The sequence below is a fragment of the Cervus canadensis genome, chromosome 22 (assembly GCF_019320065.1).
Source record: "Cervus canadensis isolate Bull #8, Minnesota chromosome 22, ASM1932006v1, whole genome shotgun sequence".
NCBI classification, from domain to species: Eukaryota; Metazoa; Chordata; class Mammalia; order Artiodactyla; family Cervidae; genus Cervus; species Cervus canadensis.
Window position 1 is genome coordinate 6,812,412 of NC_057407.1, and position 21,833 is coordinate 6,834,244.

Sequence of the window (21,833 nt, forward strand, 5' to 3'; positions counted from 1 at the left end):
GTGTATCACATCTTACTACTTGCTGCTGAGAATAATAAAAAATGTCTGGCCCACAGATTTTGCCAGTGGAGCTAGTTGGTGAGACTTGCCTATACAATGTGGGGAACCATACTACTCAGATAAGAATCCCATTTCAGAACTCATAGAAGCAGCAGCAGCTACTGAGATGGGGGTTCAAAGCACACATGATTGATGTGGGCTAACTTTTGGGGGAAGACTTAGTGGAGGGGGTGACCTTGAGCCATGAAAGAAAGGGATTGTGAAACAGCAGTAGAATCGAAGGCATTTGTAGAGCTGTAAATTGTATGTGGTTGGTGGCCTTACTCATTGCTGAGTGTTCTAAACTATCCTCACCTAACGGGAAGTCTGGGGTTGAACCAGGGGATGGAACCTAATCATATCCCATCCAAGACCTGCCCTGAAGGGGACCCGAGCATCTCTCTTTTACAACTTACCTACTGTAGATTCCAGCCAGTCACCAGTGAGCTGGAACCTGCAGAGAAGGTTATTGCCACACTCTCTATCTCCTAGGACACAGAAGAAATAGCGTTGCTTATTGAAACCATGTTTTTCCTCACAGTCCTCAGATCCTTTTTTGACAAAGTGATTTGAAGAAACACCAACCCAGAAAACAAGATATTTAGCCATTCAAGTCATTCTTATCTGACAGTTTAACCTAGAAAATATGTTGCTTAAGGGACATAATTCCTTCTAGTACTTTAATGCATCTTATAATTAGTAAAATTCGTTAATATAGCCAGCCAAGTTGAACAGTAAAGGAAGCTCTTGCCGATGTAGCTTTTTTTTTTCCCCTCATTTGGTATTTTGAGTCAAAGTACTGGCACAATATTGAGAGTTCTGAAGAAAAAGGGAACAAGAAAAAGAGAAATCTGATTTTCTTGGGTATGCATGGAAAATCAGTTTTCCTATTGTCTTCATTTTGCATACTTGCATAATTAACATTTTCTCAGTTATTGTCTCTTGCGCTCCAAGAATAACAGAAACGAAAGTAAACGAGATGAAGTAGGGTTTTCACCATCTTACCGGCATGTTACAAATAGCTTACATTCTGCTGAGCCCTCCATGACCAACATGGTGGCCCAGCGCGAGCTTTATGCGGTCAGGTAAATTCTGTGGTCACATCTCCATTTGCAGATCTCTCTGAGTTACTCCAGACCACACAGGAATGGAGTAAATGACTTTCTTCCCTCCTTGTCCATGAACACTTCTCAGCAATCTTCGTTGCTTGCCATTTGTCCTCCCCCTTCAGTGTCTTTCAAGTCCACTCTGACAGTTTATTTGCTTCATTAGATGCTTTTTGTCGACAATCTCAGCTGGAACAAACACCACAGAGCTTTCCATCATACCGTGGTGTTTTCTGTCTTACCAGGGAGGTTTAGAACCCACACCCGAACATTAAGTCGCCCTTGTAGGGCAGCGTCCCAGAGAGGCTGTTCGTGGAATCTGAGGCAAGCGTCTTGTGTGTGACCCTTAGTTCTCTCTCTCAGTTGCCGTGTGGCGTGCTGTGTCCCCACAGCCAACTTCAGAATGTCAGATCGGGCCCAGGTGGAGAAACCCTGGCTTACAGAACTGACAGCTGAAAAGCCTGTTTTTCTGAAGAGCTGAAGCTGAAACAGCAGGCCCTGATCCTCTGAATGAGCGATTTCCTTACACTCAGCTCCATCTCCTCAAGGGCGTATGTGGGTTGAAGAATAAATGTCTATTCAGAATGTACTGTTGCCTCTGGGAACAGCGCAGTATGGAGAAACACAGTTGCCAGCTTTCCACTTCCTGCCCGAGTGGATGTTTCTGGGGCGCTGGGAGACGCTAGCGGAGTCAGCCCTGCTGATCAAGAGCACCCCACTGTGCTGTGTCACTGAAGGAGTTCAAAACCAGGCTTCCCCGGGTGCTTGTGATTCACTGTTTAAGTGACAGAAGCACCCGAAGTTGTATATTTTAGAGTTACAAGTAATCGTTTTCAAAGAAAGTAAACAAAGGAATAAGACGTAAAGAAAGTAGGGTCAATACGGAACACCATGGTGTCCGGGTGGTGAGTTTCCCCAAGACTGTTCTCCCTTTTCTCAGTGAATGCGATGTGATTTGATAATTTCTCTGACTAAAAAAGATAGAGTCTCACTTCAAAAGCTAATGCTGAGTGTCAGTGCTCGCAGTCCCTTTGTGATTAGGGCATTTGCAAAGAAGACATTTTGTATTTCTTCACCTTGAACAGGAATTCCCAGCACCAGCTTAGAGGACTCCGCCTTAGCCCAGACTCTGGGCCTGTCCCACTCCGAAGTCATTGAAGCGACACCAGATGGCACAGAGAGACTGAGTGACTCTGCGGAGGTCGGTGGGGCCTGAGAATTTACGTCTAAACTCATGGTCTTCACGTGAGCTTGATGGTGCATTTTCCTTTTGATGCAAGTTACAACCTACCATTTACCATTGCATTCATCCCCACTCCTAACAGTCTTGCAGCCTCGTTTCTAAATCTATGAAACCAAAATAATGTTCTTTTATTACTATTATTATTTACTTTTATTTTATTTATTTATTTTGGACACACAGGATCTTAGTTGCAGCATGTGAACTCTTAGTTGCGACATGTGGGATCTAATTCCCTGACCAGAGCTTGAACCCAGGTCCCCTGCATTGGGAGCATGGAGCCTTAGCCACTGGACCACCAGGGAAGCCAAAAATAATGTTCTTTTTCAAGATCTAAAAGCTTCTCAACTCCAAGTTGAGCCTGATCCCAGAATAGTATAGTTGTCGGAATAACTAATACCTTATTTTGGGAATCTCCTGCTTGAGAAAAATGACCTCCTCCAGGGAAACTGGTTCCTTGAGGCAGTTGACCAAAATTGGCTTTTCCTTTTGGAGCTCTATCTTCTCCCCAGATACTTATTTCCAGACCGTGGCAGTCCAGGGTGGTGGCCTCAGGGTAGCAGCTCACTCTTACCGCTCTGCTCCCCCTCTCAGTTCACAGGTATGCAGCGGCAGGCTGCGTTTCTAGCCCTGACTCAGAAAGCCCGGAGGGAGAGAGTGGGCGGTGATGTGACAAGTGACAAGCTGAAGGACTGGCTGATCTCGAGGCAGCGGTACTGGGGCACGCCCATCCCCATGGTCCACTGTCCGGCCTGTGGGCCCGTGCCCGTGCCTTTGGAGGACTTGCCCGTGACCCTGCCCAGCATCACCTCTTTCACCGGCAAGGGAGGCTCCCCACTGGCCTCGGCTTCCGAGTGGGTGAACTGCTCCTGCCCTAGGTAAGGAGCCACGCCCCTCAGCCGCGACCCCTGCTGGAGTGCCAGACTGCCCCGTCCCTCCTTCTGCTAACTCTCCTCTTGGACTCCCACTGGGTTGGAAAGAATAACATGGGTCTTTTGCAATCTTAGAAAGAGGAGGTTGGAATCTGGAGCCCAGCCCTGTGATGGGTGCCCTCTCCTCTCCTCTGGGCTGGTGGAGGCAGCAATATCAATTCACATCTTTTCCAGAAACAGCCGATCCAACTGATGGAAAAGCTACACATTTTCATCATAGCTTTGGAAAAGACCACTTTCCTTCATTTTATATTCCAAAGAGCTTCTCAGAGAAAAGAGGAAACGCCTTACCGTTTTCCCACAGAGTGACTATGATAACAGTGGAGATTTTATCACAAGCAGCAGAATAGTAGCTATGAGGACAAGTGTACTCAGGGGTCTCATTCTTTAATATCCTGAAATATGTCATATCTCCTTAATTCTCATTTTGGAAGTAGGATTATGTTTTCTGTCAAGTCACTGGCGTGTCTCCCATTTTTTTTTTTTTTAAGATCTTTTGATGTGGATCATTTTTAAAATCTGTATTGAATTTGTTACAGTATAGCTTCTGCTTTGGTTTTTTGATTTTTTGATTCTTTGGCCCTAAGACATGTAGGGTATTAGCTCCCAACTAGGGATCGAACCCTCCTCCCCTGCATTGGAAGGCAAAGTCTTAGCCACTGGACCTCTAGGGAAGTCCCTCCCATGTGATTTTTTAGGATGCCATTCCAACTGATTAAAAAGTAAATAACAGATAACAAAGTATGGTATTTCCCTTCGTCCTTCTATGGAAAAGCCATTTTTCTCTGCCTTGTAGATCATGCTGGGGTTGTTTTTAAAGTTTTAAAATAACTTAGTCCTCTTACTTCCACCGCTAGGTCAGTAATTAGATACTCACCTAGTTGGATGGCATCATCGACTCAATGACCATGAGTCTGAGCAAACTCTGGGAGATAGTGAAGGACAAGGAAGCCTGGTGTGCTGCAGTCCATGGGGTCGCAAAGAGTCAGACACGACTGGGTGACTGAACAATATTGCAAGTGCATGGCTCGGGCTGGGGAGACAACACTCACGGCTTCAAGTCCTGGCCTGGCCTCCTCACCAGCTACGTGGTCTTGGGAAAGTCACGTAAGCTTGCTAAGCACTGATTTCCCTATCAGGAACGAAAATAACCCCATGAAGGGGTTTCAGAAGATGAGAATTAACACATGGAACCCAGCGCAGTGGCTCCTAGCAGACACCCTGTAACTGGAAGTATTAGCGACATTCTGCCCCGGCCTGCCAGCAGTTTACCCAGGTGCTCACGCAGGCAGTTTGGAGGTTTGCGATGGGGCTTGCGGAATGTAGGAAGCTCTGGGCCAGGTAGGGGAGAGATAGCACACCCTTTTTGTTGATAAGCAGTAACAGAGTACTTCTCTGTTGGAGACATGGGCAGCCTTCAGCCCACCCATTGTGGCTGCCCAGGGCCTTGGTGGTGGGGATAAGATCTACCTTGTCTACTGATTCCTGGAGAGCAGACCCCAGGGGTGAGCTTGGTCAAGGCTCCCTGTTGAATCTGATGAGCATGCAGGGCTGAGAGCCGCTGAGCCCATGTGGCCAAGCGGGACAGCCCAGTGGTAGGAACCATGGGCACCAGACTCCAGCAGAGGTAGATTCATTACCCTCGAGCTGCAGGACCTTGAACAGATTTCTCAACCTCTCTGAACCCTAGTTACCCATCTGCAAAGTGGGGACGTCAGTAGTGTCTCCCTCATCATCCCCAGAGTTACTGGGGATTAAATGAGATAAAGCCCGGGAAGCATTTGGCTCAGTGCCCACCACCCAGTTTTAGTATTATTAATGTTGGAGCTAATAATGGTAGTAACGCTGTCACCATCACCGTTGTCTATGCCTCCCACTTACCAAGTAGTCTCTTCTGTATAATCCAGCTTTTAGTGTCAGCCATAAAAGGTGTTGGTCAACTTCAAATCCACCATGACCAGTTAAAAAATCAGCATGGCAAGTTTTGGTCAGATATCAGCCCCTTTTATTAGCTGAGTCCTGCATTTCCTTCCTAAATCGTATGTGTGCCCTAACAGTGAGGAAGAAGAAGAGACATTTACCTTCTAATTATTTCCCCAAAATAGTATGTGTTCTGGTTGCTTACTCTCCAAATAAAGAGACCTGGCTTTCATTTAGAGATGCACTGTTAAGATCAGATTCTTAGAGCAGCCCTGGGTGGTAGGAAACAGGATTAGGGGTCCCCTGGGGCTCTCTCCAATAAGCCCCTACCCCTGGAACCAGCACTGTTCCCAGTGGGAAGCGCCCTGACTGAGAGGCAGGAGGCCCCTGGGAGCCCAGAGCCCTGCCAGGCGTGGGCTCCTGTGTTCTCTGCTCAGCCACTTCCATTTAATAAGCAGGAGGTGGGAGTGACTGTTTCCTCCGGTAATATTCGGAAAGCCAGTATGAACTGCTTCACATATGCAACATATAAAGGCAACCCTTCTTTTATTTTTTTTTTTTAGATTCCTTCTTTTATTTTTAAAATTAAAAACAGACTGAAGCCCTTACGTGCTAAATTAGCAAAGGATTCATCACTTCCTCTTTGGGGCACATCATCCCCCTCCTCAAATTTTCCAAGAACAACTCCCCCCCCACCCGCCCCCAAGGACTCATCCCACCAAGAAGGCAGCACTGGGAGGCATGGTTGGTCCCACTTCCATGCTTCAGAAGGAAGAGCCTGTAGTCTGAGCTGTGTTCTCCTGCTGTGGCTTCTCACAGCCACAAAGGGTCCCTGCTAATAGCTGGCGACCCCCATCCACTACTGATCCATGCCTTTGAGGGGTCTTCAAGGGAGCCAAGCACCTTCCTTGGCCAGGCTTGGCTAAGGGTCCCGTCTCTTGCCTTCCCAGAAGTGGTGGCTTATGGTTCCAGTCCGCTGGGCCGTCATCCTACTGACACGTTTCAAAATTGGTTTGGTGGTTGGGCCCTTCCGGAACCTCAGACCTCTCCACGTATCACATTCCTAGGATGAGCACTGCTTTTTCTTTTCAACCCTTCACATACCACGCATCTCCCTCCATTCACTGTCTTGAACTGGGGGCTATCTTCACCTTCTGTAAGGAGCCTTTCTTTAGACAATGGTGTGTTGGTGAGTGTGTACTAAATAGATCACTGGAGCGGGGCTTCTGATTTGTAGTGTTGGCCCATTTCTATGGTACAGATACTTCCTCCAAGGGCTAACTTCAGACGACCCCTTGGCATCACTCGTCCCATGGTTGGGAAGAGATCTCAAGAGTCAATCCTCACAAGCTGGTATGAGTTGCTTCAGCACACTTCTGCTTTTGGGTCTCCATGGTGACTTATCTTCCTGAGGTCAGGAAGCAGTGGATATCCACTGTGGATATCTGCTCCTCTCCCCCAAGAGATAGAGATAGGAAAAATTTTTTTAAAAGAACCAAGTTCATTTTTCAGCACAGTATCTCACTACATTTGGTTTTCAACTTCTCTTCATAAACCGATGTGCCCCATAAGCATCATAGAGTAGTAGGCATTGGCTGAAGACAGTCGTGACATGCCTAAGAAGTGAGTGCATAAAGAGATAAGATTCCTGTTAGATATTCTACCATGTTAAATTCAGAGAAGTAGAGAATAGGGCTTTTAATTGTCTAAGATTTACATTTTTAAGTTTCTTTAAAGTATTGTGTACTCCGCAGTACAAAGAGAGCCCATACTGTGAACTGTTCTTTTCATGATGTGGCATTGTTCTTGTGACATTTTGAATTCATACTAATTGTTATAGCTTTCTGAAAAGCTGGTGGAAAATGTATTAATACTTAAAAAGAAGCCAATCGATGAACTTTCTTTCCTTCTTAGGTGCAAAGGAGCAGCCACAAGAGAGACAGATACGATGGATACCTTTGTGGATTCTGCTTGGTACTACTTCAGATATACTGACCCTCAGAATACTCAGAGGTACAGAAAGCCCTGCTGAATTCATGAGCATGTGTTGGTCTGGGTCTTCCATGAAGCAAACATCAAGATAGAATTCAATGGGCAAGAGATTTATGGGGGCAGGTGCCTCTGGGGAATAAAGAGGTGAGGGAGCAGGAGTCGGCAGCCAAGCCCTGGACTGGGATATAGGTCTGACACCTATGAAAAAAATGGACAAAGGCAGAAGGATTGGGTCGAAGAGCCTCAGACCCCAGCACAGCTTGAAAATTCTTGAGCAGGCCAGATAGGAAACGCTGAGAGTCCCAAGTCAGGAGGCAATGCCTACTCTGGTCTGCTCCTCCCAGGAGGGCACAGACTGCCATCAACACCCGGTGGGTCCAGAGATGAAAGAGCTGGAAGCCATGGGTCAACGGTATTCTTTGAAACAGGCTCTTGTAGTGAGTGTGTTCAATTATTAAATTAGATTCTTCAGAGCCAAGTAAATCCCAGGTATAGGAAAAATGAAAAAGAGTAAAAGGAAGAGCTTTGGTAGTCCCCTCGTTGGCCCCGCAGTGAACTGCATTTGTGCAGTTGTAAATATGTAAAGTTATTAACTTAACCGAAAATAATGATGTAAGTATACAGGGAGGGTAGAAGATAGTCAGCGAGCTGAGAGCATGACCTCTTCGCACATACGGTCACTAGATAATTTCCAAAACTGATAAATGAACAAAGCATATAAACATATTTTTAAATAATTGCCAGGAAAAAAAAACGTCTGAAAGGTTTAAAAGTGGCTAAGTGACAAGTAGGCAGTCAGGGGGAGGGTAGTGAAGGAACGGGGCTGGCGGCCACTGTTCGACATTATAAACCTTTTGGGACTGTTTGATTTTGTTCAACTATGTGCTTGTGCTTCTTTGACAAAAATAAATAAGGGAAAGAGAGCAATGGGTAGATGGGTAGAGAAGGAAATGAGAACAAAAGAAAACTGGAGCAGAGCCCAGGAAACCACAGACACCGTGCTTCAAAGACCTTGCCGACTCGCTCTTGTCCACGGGAGAATGGTTATACTGAAACCCTGTAGGCCGAGTATAAAAATGCCCCCATTTTCTTCGCTGGTTGGGAGATAATGTATTTCCAGGGAGACGGGCGCTCCTGCCTGCCCCAGTCCTGCTGTTCTGTGATTCGCGTGGAGGCTGTGCAGAAACGAGCAGGAGCCAGAGTGAACAGCAGCTGTCAGAGGCAGAAAGGACACAGAGGGATTGCTGCGGCTGGGACCAACCAGGCAACCCCGGCCAACCCACAGAGAGGCCCCTCTTCTGGGTCTTCCTTCTCAAAGGAGCTTTTATTGCCTTCCATTTCATGTATGGTTGTGAGAGTTAGACCAGAAAGAAGGCTGAGCGCTGAAGAATTTATGCTTTTGAGCTGTGGTGTTGGAGAAGACTCTTGAGAGTCCCGTGGACTGCAAGGAGATCAGACCAGTCAATCCTAAAGGCAATCAACCCTGAATATTCATTGGAAGGACTGATGCTGAAGCTGAAGCTCCGATACTTTGGCCACCTGATGCGAAGAGCCAACTCATTGGAAAAGACCCTGATGCTGGAAAAGATTGAGGTCAGGGAGAGAAGAGGGCAGCAGAGGATGAGATGGTTGGATAGCATCACCGATTCAACAGACATGAACTTAGATAAACTCCGGGAGACAGTGAAGAACAGGGAAGCTTGGCATGCTGCAGTCCATGGGTTTGCAAAGAGTCAGAAAGACTTAGCAACTCAACAACGGCAACAATGATTTAGGAAGAGCAGCCTTACAGTGCAAGGGAAATCAGACTCTCCACCTCTCAGAGAGCTTCGAGGGAAAACCTTCCTACAGATGACAGAGACTCTGGCTTAATGAGGGGGCCCTGAGTGGTGAGACACATCCTGAGACCTCCACAGCCCCTGGTTTGGAATCCCACCCACCACATCATTCCCCCTGTAAAATGCTGCTGTGCATTTCCATGCTGTCTTTAAGCATGGGTGGCTTCCCGGATAGATCATAGATCCCAGCCATAGCTACTTTCATTGTCTCACTCCTCAGTTTATTTCAAGCTTACTTTCAGGCACCATCCTTGACTTCCCTTGCTTTTCTGTCGCCTGTGTGAGCAGTCACATCTCTCCAGGGAGCCATTTTTCATATAGAAACATTATTTAAAATTTTGCCAGAATTCTGGCATCGTAGCTGGAGGAGAGAAAGCCAAGCTGTATTAAGATGCAAACACATGGTGTTTGGCCAGGCCCACCTGCCGAGCCCTGGGCTCCTGCTTCCAGCCCAAAATGGAGCGAAGGTCCACGCTGGGGGGAAAAACATGCTTGAGGTGTGGGGAGGAGAATTCACAAATACGGGAAGCCATGGGGTGCAGATCCTCCACAGGCCAAGGTTTGCGTCACTGGATGACCTCAAGAGAGGGCATTACCTTGGGGATGAAGAGATCTGTCCCCAGCCCATGCTGTTTCTCCCTCCCACCCCCCACCAGCCCCACACCTGACAAGAACCCCAGCCAGGAAATAGAGGGAGTGGCCTTTTCCTCCTTGGCATCCATTAGGGTTGAGAATGATGCTTCCAGTGAGGAAACTTTTCTTTTAGGACCTCCATTGACCAAAAAATACCTGTTGGGTGAGAGAGAGTTGAGCTATTTTAATTACTTTACGTATGCTAAGGGCATTTTAAGAGGCATATACAGGCTCTTGCTGACTATCTGCATTTTGAGGCTACTTTTAAGACAGATTTTCTGTGCTAGAATGAATGTTTAGTATCTGTGTGAGTCTCCATTTTAAGTGCCATATTGCCCTCTATTGGTAAGAACTCAAAAATCTCTATTGTCTATGGTAATAAAAATTAAAACGAGACAGTCAAATATATGCCTTGTACAGAAATACCTCTATTGCTGGTATATATTCCTTTTGTCCTCATTCTATGTGAAAATCACATTTGTTAAAATATGTCAGCAATGACTTCTGAAACAGTTCTTCTAAATTTCATAAATTAATATTGCTCTGACATTTTTCTCCTCTCTTATGTAAGCTTCTCATTATATTTTGAAATGAAAATCACTGTTTTTCTTTCACATAATTTATTTCAGGGAATATGCAAATTATAATGTCTATCTAATTTATGCAGTTGTAACAAAGTAGGTTTTTTTTTTTTTTTAATAAATGACCATTTCTCTTCCTCCCAGCCCTTTCAGCACAGCGCTGGCAGATTACTGGATGCCTGTGGATTTGTACATTGGAGGGAAAGAGCACGCTGTCATGCACTTGTTCTATGCGAGATTCTTCAGTCATTTTTGCCATGATCAAAAAATGGTCAAACACAGGTGAGCATTTACACTGCTTTGCAAAAGAATTCAGTTTCTTGAATAGCAGCCGAAAGCAGGTGTCAGTTCTTCTGGAGCAAGGTGAATATATATGTAGCAGAAGAACTCTTATTTATCAAGTATGCTTTAGAGGTCACTGTCAGCCTTAACCGTTGGAAGTCCACTTGTGTTGTTGAGTCAGTCCTAGCCTATGCTGTTTGCCTACTCACATAGGATCTTCCCTTCAGCTCTTCTCTGTTAGATGGAGTTAAATCTCTGTTAATGGAGATTTTTCACCTGGGAGGCAGCGAAGAGCTTTCATTATGTTACATGGCTTTTTATAGCTTCTCGTGTGAGGTCATGTTTATCATCAGGTCCTTCGATGTCCGCTCTGTTTTCAAGGTTGACTGAATCCTGTCTCAATATATCACTCTGATAAAAGTGTATAATGGATTAAAAGCTAGGGAAAAATCCATTGAGAAATTCGTTCCCTGTTGGTCCATAATGTGTTCCCCATGGTGTTCAGAAAGATGTGTGTGTGGGCTTCTTCCCCGTGAAATACCTTATATATAAATATGTATATATATGTGTGTGTGTGTGTGTGTGTACATGTATATAATGTATACAATATGTATATTTAATGTATTATACAATTTTAAAAATAAAATGACCATCCATGCACCCCGTTGTCACATTAGGAAATAGAGTTCTACAGGCCCCTTAGGATACCCAGGGTGCCCTCTCTAATCAGATCGTCCCCATTCCTACACCTCCGCCTCTGCCCCACACAATCCCATTCCTGAATCTTGAATTATGCATTTTCTTGCTTTTCTTATATTTATTACTTCTTGATATATTTTGACTTAATTTATGTTTTACTTTGAGACACAGTTGATTTACAGTCTTGTGTTAGTGTCAGGTGTAGAGCAAAGTGATTCAGTTTCATCTGTACATATACATATATATAAACCATCTTTTGCAGATTCTTTTCCTGTATAGGTTATTGCAGAGGATCAAGTAGAGGTCCCTGTGCTATACAGTAGACCCTTGTTGATTATTTATTTTATATATATCATTGTGTATAAGTTAATCCCAAACTCCTACTAATTTATCACTCCCCTCAACCTTTCCACTTGGATAACCATAAGTCTGCTTTCTACATTTGTGACTCTATTTCTGCTTGCAAATAAGTTCATTTGTATCATCTTTTTAGATATCACCTATAAGTTATATATATTTGTCTTTCTCTGTCCGATTTACTACACCTAGTATGATAATCTCTAGGTCCATCCATGTTGCTGAAAGTGGCATTATTTCATTCTTTTTTGTGACCTAGTAATATTTCACTGTATATTTGTATGACATCTTCTTTACCCATTCCTCTGCTGACGGACATTTGGGTTCCTTCTGTGTCTTGGCTAATGTAAATAGTCTGCAGTGAACATTGATGTGCATTTCAGATTATGGTCTCCATAGTGGTTGTACCAATTTACATTCCCATCAACAGTGTAGGAGGATTACCTTTTCTCTGCACCCAACATTTGTTATTTGTAGACCTTTAACATTTTATTTATTTGTGGCAGTGCTGGGTCTTCATTGGTGTGTGTGAGCTTTCTCATGCTGTGGCAAGTGGGGGCTACTTTCTAGTTGCAGTGCATAGGCTTCTCATTGAGGTGGCTTCTCTTATTTCGGAAAGTGAACTCTTGAGTGCACAGGATTCAGTAGTCACAGCTCTAGGGCTCCTGAGCAAGGACTTAGTTGCCCCAAGGCACGTGGAATCTTCTCAGGCCAGGGATCAAACCCATGTCTCCTGCATTGGCAGGCGGGCTTTTTACCACAGGACCATCAGGGAAGTCCTGTTTGTAGACTTTTGATGATACCCATTCTGGCTGGTGTGAGGTGCTACCTCAGTTTAGTTTGATTTGCATTTCTTTAATAATTGGCAGTGATGAATATTTTTAAGATATATGTGTTGTTTCTGTCTTTGAACTTTATGTATAAATAGAATCATATTTCACATATTCTCTCTTGCTTCCCTTGCTCAGCATTTTTGGAATTTCATCCATCTTGCTGCGTAGAGTAGTTCCATTCCTGTTTTACTGCCCTCTGGTATTCCATTACATGGAATAGAGTTTCTAATACAGAGTTCAGTTCATGTCCATACCATTAATGTCCTTGGGCTGTTTTGTGCAGTTATGAACAAAACTGCTGGGAGCATCCATGTATGTTTCCTGACATACACACATGAGCAGTTCTCTAAGATATGTGCCTGGAGTGAGATTGCCGAATTGTAGGATTACTCATATGATCAACTTTAGTAAGAAAGCCAGGCTGTTTTTCAAATTGATGATATAAACCTACACTGGCACAACCAGAGGAGAGCATCCTATTTATTACTTGACATCTTCACCATTACAACATACAGTGCTGCCATCCCTGCATCTCCGTGGAGGATGGGTTCTGGGACCTGCTGAGGGTACCAAATCTGCAGATGCTCAGTTGCCATGGTTGGCCCTTGATATCCATGAGTTCCACATGCTTGGATTCAACCAACCACGGATCATAAAACACAGAGGGCTGACTGTATTATCCAACTGTAAGAATTCTGTCAAACTTGTGGTTTTATAATGGATGAATTTGTGAGTTAAATTTGAATTTAAAGACTTAATGAAGTTTAACATGTTTTCATTATGTTTATGAGCCTCTGTGTTTCCGCTTCCATTAAATCCCTGTTTGTGTGTTTTGCTCTTATTTCTTCTGGGCTGTCTTTTATCAATTGTAGGAATTCTATAAATATTTTGGATGCTATGTGTATTGCAATATTTTTTCCTGGTTCTTGGCTTGTCTTATTTTTATGGTGTCTTTTGATGAACAGAAACTCTTAATTTAATGTAGTAAATTTTAATAATCTTTTCCTTCATGGCGACTGCTTTTAGTGTCTCAATACCTTTAATGGAATAGTCCATCATTTCCTCCACTGATCTGCAGTGCCCTCTCCATCATAAATCAAGTTTTTGTGAATATGCACGGGCCTATTTATAGGGTCTTTTTTTTTTCTTTTGTCCGTTGGTCTATTTTCTTTTTTCTGTGCCATTAATAGTTATTTACTGGCATTGTTTATTTTAATTCTACAAGTCTCAATATCCAGTAAGGGCAGTCTTCCTATTTTGTTCTTTTTCTTTAGGAATATCTTGACTATTAATATATTCGGACTTTTGTTCCTCCATATAAATTTCAGATTCCGCTTGTCAGATTCCACAGAGGTTAACTATTGGGCATTCAACTGAAATTGCATTGGATCTCCATACTTATTAATCTTTTCTCACTCTTCCTTCTTGCATATCTGAATTGAACATCTGAAATCATTTCCCTTTTATCTGAAATATATATTAATATTAATACTTTAGAATCTCTTTTTTTTTTTAAGGGAAGGACCAACTGTTAGTTCTTATTCACCTAAAAAATAGATTTATTTCAGCCTCGTTTCTTAGTTTGCCAACTCAGTAGCACAGTTAAAACAATGTGGTTTTTATGTCTGATCTGCCTTTTTCACTTGTGTTTCACCAGGACAATAATTCAGGTTCTTTTGTCTGCCGCTCTGCCTGGAGCACCGTTCCTGAGATTTTTTTTTCAGTTGTTGCTGTGCTGTTTTTTTCATGCAACAGCCTTTTAGAATGTTTTTTTAATTAAAGAGAAGAAAAGAAAAATAAATAAATTAATTAATTAATTAATTAAAAAAGAGAGAAGAAAAGGGGAAAATATATCTGGTTATCTCTCTGTCCACTTAATTGATGTTAACAATTAAAGTATTAAATAATGAAAAAGTAATACATGTCTAAAATTAAAATTTTTAAATTTAACTGCAAAGAAAGTGAACATTGAAATCTTCCTCCCTGCAGCCTACCTTCTACCCATCTCAACTGTTAACTGTTAACTGTTAACAGTTTCTCTTGATTTCTTCCAGAAAAATATTTTGTATATCTCCATGTATCTATTGATATACTCATTTTTAAATGTTTCATATATATATATGTCTTTTGCTTTTTTATTTTATAATATATCTTGCTGATCTCTCTACATTAGCATTTACAATTTACGCATAGTATCCTGTCATATGGATATATTGTAATTTATTTTAGCAGTCACCTTAAGTCACTTTCAGAACCTCTAAAATCTATTTTCATTAAAATGAAGTGCCTTTAAAGCTCCCTCCCTTTTTACCCCATCTTCAGATCTGCTTCCTCATTCTGTACATGCACACATGGATTAAGTCTACAGAAAGCTAATTTAGTATATAAATTAAATGCTTAAAATAATTCTCATTAGTCCCAGGGAACTTCATGTGTAAAAATTAACCCATCTGCTTCAGAAGGCCACTAAACACATTAACGGCATTAATCCTCAGGGAAGTATCAATAAATTACAGCCATCCATTGGTGTCCATTAGGGATTAGTTCCAGGACCCCCACTGATACCAAAATCAGTGGATGCTGAAATCCCTCATGCAAAATGATGTAGTGTTTGCATGTAGCTTACACTCTGCTGAATGCTTTAAGTCATCTCTGGATAATTTTATAATGCCTAATACAGTGTAAATGCTATGTAAATTGCCTGGGTACACCAAATTCAAGTTTTGCTTTTTGGAAGTTTCTGGAATTTTTTTTTTTTAATATATTTTTGATCGATGGTTTGTTGAATCCACAAGTGTGGAGCCCACAGATAAAGAGGGCTGACTGTAGTTCCAATGTTTGTAACCTAGATTATACCATCTGCCATTCTGCCTTGCATTTCTTCTCTGTGGAAATTTCCTTACCTCACTAGACATAGACTACCCTGGAGGATGTAACCTGTGTCCTGTTAACCATCATAGTCTCATGGACTTCATACATTCTCAGCGAATGTTTGTTTCAATCAGTTGAGTTTAACCCCATCGATATAAACAGATTAAAATGTATGTTCTTCAAAGGAAATGTTCTCCTTGGGTAGGGAAAGTTGGATAGAGAGAGGCTAAGTTCAAACAGCAAGTACAACCTAAGAAATAATTCCTTCTCATGTAGGTCTAGGGCTTCCCAGGTGGCTCAGTGGTTAAAAAAAAATCTGCCTGGCAGTGCAGGAGATGCAAGAGATGTGTGTTTGATCCCTGGGTTGGGATCAAATGGGAAATCCCATAGACATAGAAGCCTGGTGGGCTACAGTCCATGGGGTAGCAGAGTCAGACATGACTGAGCATACATGCACGCATGTAGGTCTAGAAACAAAGACCACAAATGGTTTCTGGCTTCTTAACAGGAGGGCACTTTTCTCAGCCTTGGAACCATTATTTGTAGAAGGAATGAATGAGTCAATAAATTACCCAGTGGCTAATTTAAGATGTAGGACAAGACCTGGCTACTTTTTCAACTTGTTTGCATTGTTTTAAAACTATAGTCAAGCAGAAAAAGATTTGTAGCATTCTGACATAATTTTAAAGCACTGTTTTGGATGTGACTTGTTTCTATTAAATACATTTCTAAAATTTGCAAAGCCTGAGGTCCACCTGGAATTTGCCTTACCATCAATTTTAAGGGACAGCTAATATGGTATAAATAGAAATATACCTATGCAATATATATTTTTTTAATTCTTCCCAAGATGGTTCAATTCTATTCCATGCCTTCATACTCCCCCACAAAGAGGGAGAGTTATTTTAAGTCCTCAGAAGGCTGACCTTTCTGAAGAAGATGCAGAAAGTCATCTTATCTCTGTTTCTCAGCACACCTGTCAGCACTGCTCCTGTTCAGTCACATCAGGGCAACAGTAGCGTCTGAAAGCTATTTATTTCTGAGCATTACCTCTTTAGCAGAGGTGTTTTGGTAAACCAGTTGGCCTCAGATGAAATGAAAATCATCCACTTTCTGTGATGAGTAATTCAGAACTCTCCAATTGGCCTTTATTTTAAAGCCTCCAAACAACTTTATCAAGCTGGTCTAGGGTGAAATTTTGAGACCTGTCAGTCACGTGTGTGTTTCTCTTTATGTATTAGCTCCTTTTCCTGAAATGTGTATAAATTGGAATCTCTTGTCTATTTCTGTATGCCTTTTGGTTAACATTGTCATATCAGGAGGGACTTGGGACTTCAGTTGTCCCACTTTTCATTTCTCAGATAGTCACTTGGCCACTGTCTCAGGTAGTAGGTCTGGACTGGAAGTCCAGAAACCTCTGTTTCCTGCTCACTTGGTCCTGTAATTAGTGGTGCAGATGAGAGTTCTAACCCCTGTGGTTCTCCTTGGCCTCATAGATTAGGGATTCAGTCACCTCTGAGCACCCCTTTCACTCTCTGATTCTGGTTAAATGTCTTCAAATATAAAAGCAAAGGTTTATGTGGATCTAATAATCTTCCTATTTCCTAAAAGAGCCCAGGCCCTTTCTTTCATCACTTGCACATTTAGGTCTGCAGTTTGAATTTCCAGAAGGGCTCTTTACCATTTATAAGAAGAAACTGGCCTCTGGATTAGAAGTGCCATCCCATGGGACAGCTGGTGCCTTTATTGTGTGTCTGAAACATCAGTGTCAGATGATGATTGATTCAGTTTTGCTTGATGATTAAGCTGGAAGTTATGTCAACAGGAAATTTGCAAAAGAAGAAATGCAGGCGATCAGTAAACATACTTTAAAATGTTTATCTTGTTGGCAGCAAAAGGAACACAAAATAAGCGTTTTCCAAACAGCATCCCAGTGAGAGCGGGTCTCTCATGCACTACAAGGCAGTTGGGAACAATCTTCTTGAAAAGTTTTTTAGCAGTATAGAGGGAGTGCTTTAAAAATAGTCATAAAATAGTGCCTTAAAAAAATAGTTTTGGGCACACTAATTGCACTTCTAGAAATCTATCATAAGGAAATAATTAGAAACACAAACTTATACACGAGAATGTTCATATAAGTATTACTTCAAGTATTACCACAAACCTAAATGCCCCAAAATGCTGAGAAAGGGCAAAGTATACTCCATCTCTATGGAAGACTCCATACAACTCTTTATATTTATTTCAAAGGATGTTGAACACCAAGGAGAAATACATCTGAAGTAATGAGAAGTAAAAAAACCAAGGCAGAAATTTGTAGATACAATTTGATTCTCTGTCTTTACATGTACACACACCAGTACACACAGAAAGCAAGAGAAAAGACTAGAAAAAAAATTATGTCAGTATGTTAACACTAGTTCTCTCTGGATGATGAGCTTATTGATGATTTTATTATTTCTTAATGGTTTTTTTCCCAGATTTTTTTTCCCAATGACTATGTGACTTTATAACAGAAAATAAAGCAAAGTCATTTATAGTTTGTATTCTGAAGCAGGGAAGTGTGCTGGGCTTGAAATGTGATGTGTAAGCATGGGGGGGTAGGGGGTGAGGGGGAGTCAGCATCAGCCTCAGCTGCTCATACGACCCAGAGAGACACTAAATACCCTGAATTGACGTTCTGTCTGCGGTTTGCAGTCATCAAAGGGTGGGGTGGCGTCAGAAGCTGCTGCTTCCCGTGCTGACAGCCAGCTGCTGACCTTTGTGAACTCAGCAGGCCCGCGTCCCTGGTCCAGGGAGCTGTTTCTAATCACACCAGAAATGGAGCTATTGGGAAAAGGTAAGGAAAAAAAGAAAGACTTTACCTGAGTCTCATGGTATTAATAAGACTTCCTTCCAGGCCCCTGGCTAGCTGCTAGGAAATGGAAACAGTGATATTTTCAGACAAGCCACATCTCGATGCTTAGAAACAGGCCAATTATATGAACGTGATGGCCCTGGACTCAGGGGCAGGGATGAAGAGCAAGGTGAAGTTAGTCTGAGAAGTCCTAATTAGAGACTGTTTTCAGAGTTCTGCAGCTTTCTGTTTTCTTCTTTGCAGATCTACATAGTAGCTGACTGACCAGGTGGGAGAGAGGAGAGCAAGTTATCCAGGGTTTCATAAGTAAGCAAATGTCACCTGCAGTGACTGGTTAGGGCTCTGATGAATCCTGAGATTCTTTTAGCCATGTCTTGATTAATACATTCCTGTATGCAGTGATTTTTGTAAGGATGCTTAAAATAGCCTGCCTGTGTTCTAAAATTCCTTGTTAATCCTAATGATTAGTGACCTTTCTCCCTCCCTCCCTCACACCTACCCTCCCTTGCTTCCATCGCGCCTTCTTTGGACAAAGGTGCGTTTCCGTGACCAGCAGGTATTAGTTGTAATTTCTGAGTTAGTGCAGTCCAGGCTGTCAAGGAAACACTTGACGATTCCATCACTTTTCATCATTCTACTTGCATAGAGCCTTGCTTCGGTGAATATGAAAGTAATCCAACCCTCATGGTGGTATTGAAGGAGTAAGAGGAAGTCTGACTCAAGGAAAAGAGCACTAATTTGTATTCATGAAAGTGAAACCCATCTAGGCCTTCCCTAAGGCCGAGGCCCTGCATAACGCCTCCATCTTTGATGGCTTCGGAATCCGAAGGGGTTTGTTGGTGGTTTGGAGTGGCAGACTTTTCACTTTGTTATAAAGCTCCCTGGTATACAGAGTCATTATGACAGGAGAATATCTCGGTTACTTATACAGTTTTGTTCCCAGGTGCCTTTGGTGAATGAATGTACAGATGGGAAATACGTGAGTTACACTGTTGCACACCTGAATCATGAACTTGGCAGTGTGGTGTGACGTCCAGTCCAGCAGGACCCTTGACGTCCCCTTGGCCCCCATGCCCATGCCACGTGCTTCTCTACATCACATTGCACGCCTCCTTCTTGTGCCGGTGATTTATGAGCATGTCTTGGGCCACCCGTTTTCCTGTAAGCTCTTTGATTAAGTGCAAGAGGGGTCTGTACCGAGTTGTTGCTCAAGTACAAACGTGACTCCTCATTCAGAGCGAAACTACACCGAAGGGTAGAAGGAATGAGAACCGGCTTCCCAGAGCCCTGAGGCCCTGGGAGAGTGGAGGGAGAATCACTGGGGACTGAGCAGGATTCCAGGAACTGGGGGCCCCCTGCCCACTGTGGAGTTTGTCCCTCTTCCACTCTCATTCCCTGCTGATCTTCCCAGGGGCTTCAAGTGGACAGAGTCTGAAATCTTTACGCATGCCTCTCTCCGCAGAAAGGGCCTGGCCCTACTTGGAAGCAGTAGCATCCAGTGCCCGCCCTTCATCCCCTTTCTTGCTTCGTCTCTTGTCCCCTCCACACTGTCCCCTTCTCTGCTGCTGGCAGATTTATTTATTCACGCGTGGAAACACACTTGACATAGCTCAAACCAGTTGCCTTAGCTGAGCATCTGTGATGAGCTGGGTGCTGGAGGGGTCTTCAAGGATCCTCTGACTCGCCACTCTCAGGGAAGGCAGGCAGCAAAGCAACTCGCATGAATGCACAGTAGCATTTAATACCTGCCCGCTGCAGTTACAGGAACCACACCGGACACACCGAAGAAAGAGCAACTGACTTTGCCCAGGAGGCCCTGAGACGCCTTCCTAGTGGATTTGGCGTTTGAGGGGAGTCTGGAAGGAGGGGTAGAGTTCTGACAAATGGGCAGTTTTGATAGTACTTCAGGGAACAGTGAGCGAGGACATGGACGCGCCTGTGGGCAACAAGTGTGTAAGAAAGAAGAGAGGACGCGGATGAGGAGGGATGGACATCCTCAATGGCCAAGCCGAGTGGTTTGGACTTGGTGTGGCAGGAGTCGGTCTGCAGATCTGACTGGACTCTCTGTTCCCCCTTCCCAGCCCTGAGGATGGGCAGGCATCCGTCTGGCTCAGTGGCAGCAGGCAGGCCGGCTCCTTGAGGGGAGGGCTGGCCTTGCCCACCATGACATCCCTAAATGCCTGGCTCAGCGCGGGACATGTTGTCAGCACTCAGTAAATAGCTGCGGAATAAACGAATGACAAGTGTCACAGGGTAGCTCTGCCTTCTGAGCACGTGGCCCCAAGCATCCTGAGGCTCAGCCCCAGTCCACCAGGACGTGCAGCTGTGGGTCCGTGATGGGGGCAGGGGCACCGGGGCAGTCTTGCCATCTCTGCCCTAGATGGCCCTTCCGGCCACCACTGCAGTGCTTCAGCCCTGGGGGAAGGCAGCCCGGGTGAGCCTCAGCCGTCAGGTCGCGTCACTGCTAACTTTTTCAGAATCAAGACTTTTTAACTGGCAGGGCTTGTTTTGGGTGCTCTGCTGTCTGAGAGGGAACGCCTGCCTTTCTGGGAAAGGCCTCCAGTGTGGGTGCTCCCATGAGATCCCCTCATTCTGAAAAGGGTAGAGGTGTGAGCAGCCAGGCAGCTGGTGCCTATGGTGGGGAGACGGCACCTGGAAGGGGAAGGAGGGGGCCTCCAGGAGGTGGGTCACTTTCTGATCATTGACCTGGGTACTGGTTACACCAGTGTGTTTATGTTGTGAAAATTCCTCAAGTTTTACCAGTAGGAATTACAAGCTTTTCAATATGTGCGCTTTACTTCATTTAGAAGTTCACTTTTAAAAAAGAAAGATGAGGCCAGAGAAGTGTGTAGCCTTAGGCAGAAAGGCTGGACTTAGGGTTCAGAGTCCAGCAGGTTGAGGGTTGAGATGGGGGGTGCGGGGGCGGGAGGGAGACTCAAGAGGGAGGAGATGTATGTAAACTTATGGCTGATTCACGTTGTACGGCAGAAACCAGCACGATATTGTAAAACAGTTATCCTCCAATTAAAAATAAAGGGCTTGCTTCCCTGGTGGCTCAGTGGTAAAGACTCCACCTGCCGGTGCAGGAGACATGGGTTTGATCCCTGATCTGAGAAGATCCCACATGCTGCGGAGCAGCTAAGCCCTTGCACCACAGTTCCTGAGCCCACGCGCTGCAACTGCTGAAGCCCGCGCACCCTAGAGCCTATGCTCAGCGCCAAGAGAAGCCCCCACAATGAGAAGCCCGGGCAGCGCAGCTGGAGTTGTTATTGTTGCTCAGTTGCCAAGTCGTGTCCAACTCTCTGACCCCGTGGATTGTAACATGCTGGTCCTCCCCATCCCTCACCAGCTTCCGGAGTTTGCCCAAGTTCATGTCCGTTGAATCAGTGATACCATCCAACCATCTCATCCTCTGACGCCCTCTTCTCCTTCTGCCTTCAGTCTTTCCCAGCATCAGGGTCTCTTCCAGTGAGTCAGCTCTTCATAGTGATCAGGTTGCCAGATGATTAGAGATTCTGCTTCAGCATCATTCCTTCCGATGAGTATTCAGGGTTTATTTCCTTTAGGATTGACTGGTCTGATCTTCTTGCTGTCCAAGGGACTCTCAAGAGTCTTCTGTAGCACCACAGTTCAAAAGCATCAATTCTTCAGTG

At 44.0% G+C, this 21,833-nt stretch overlaps 1 protein-coding gene across 1 annotated transcript in view; it reads left to right on the forward strand.

Annotated features, from left to right (window-relative positions):
• Nucleotides 1–21,833, forward strand: part of LARS2 (leucyl-tRNA synthetase 2, mitochondrial) — a 147,113-nt gene that overhangs the window by 97,740 nt on the left and 27,540 nt on the right. Inside the window, exons 11-14 of the mRNA XM_043442179.1 lie at nt 2,231–2,346; nt 2,980–3,263; nt 7,152–7,250; nt 10,426–10,563. Coding sequence (XP_043298114.1) covers nt 2,231–2,346; nt 2,980–3,263; nt 7,152–7,250; nt 10,426–10,563 — 637 coding nt within the window. The remainder of the gene's footprint in view (nt 1–2,230; nt 2,347–2,979; nt 3,264–7,151; nt 7,251–10,425; nt 10,564–21,833) is intronic.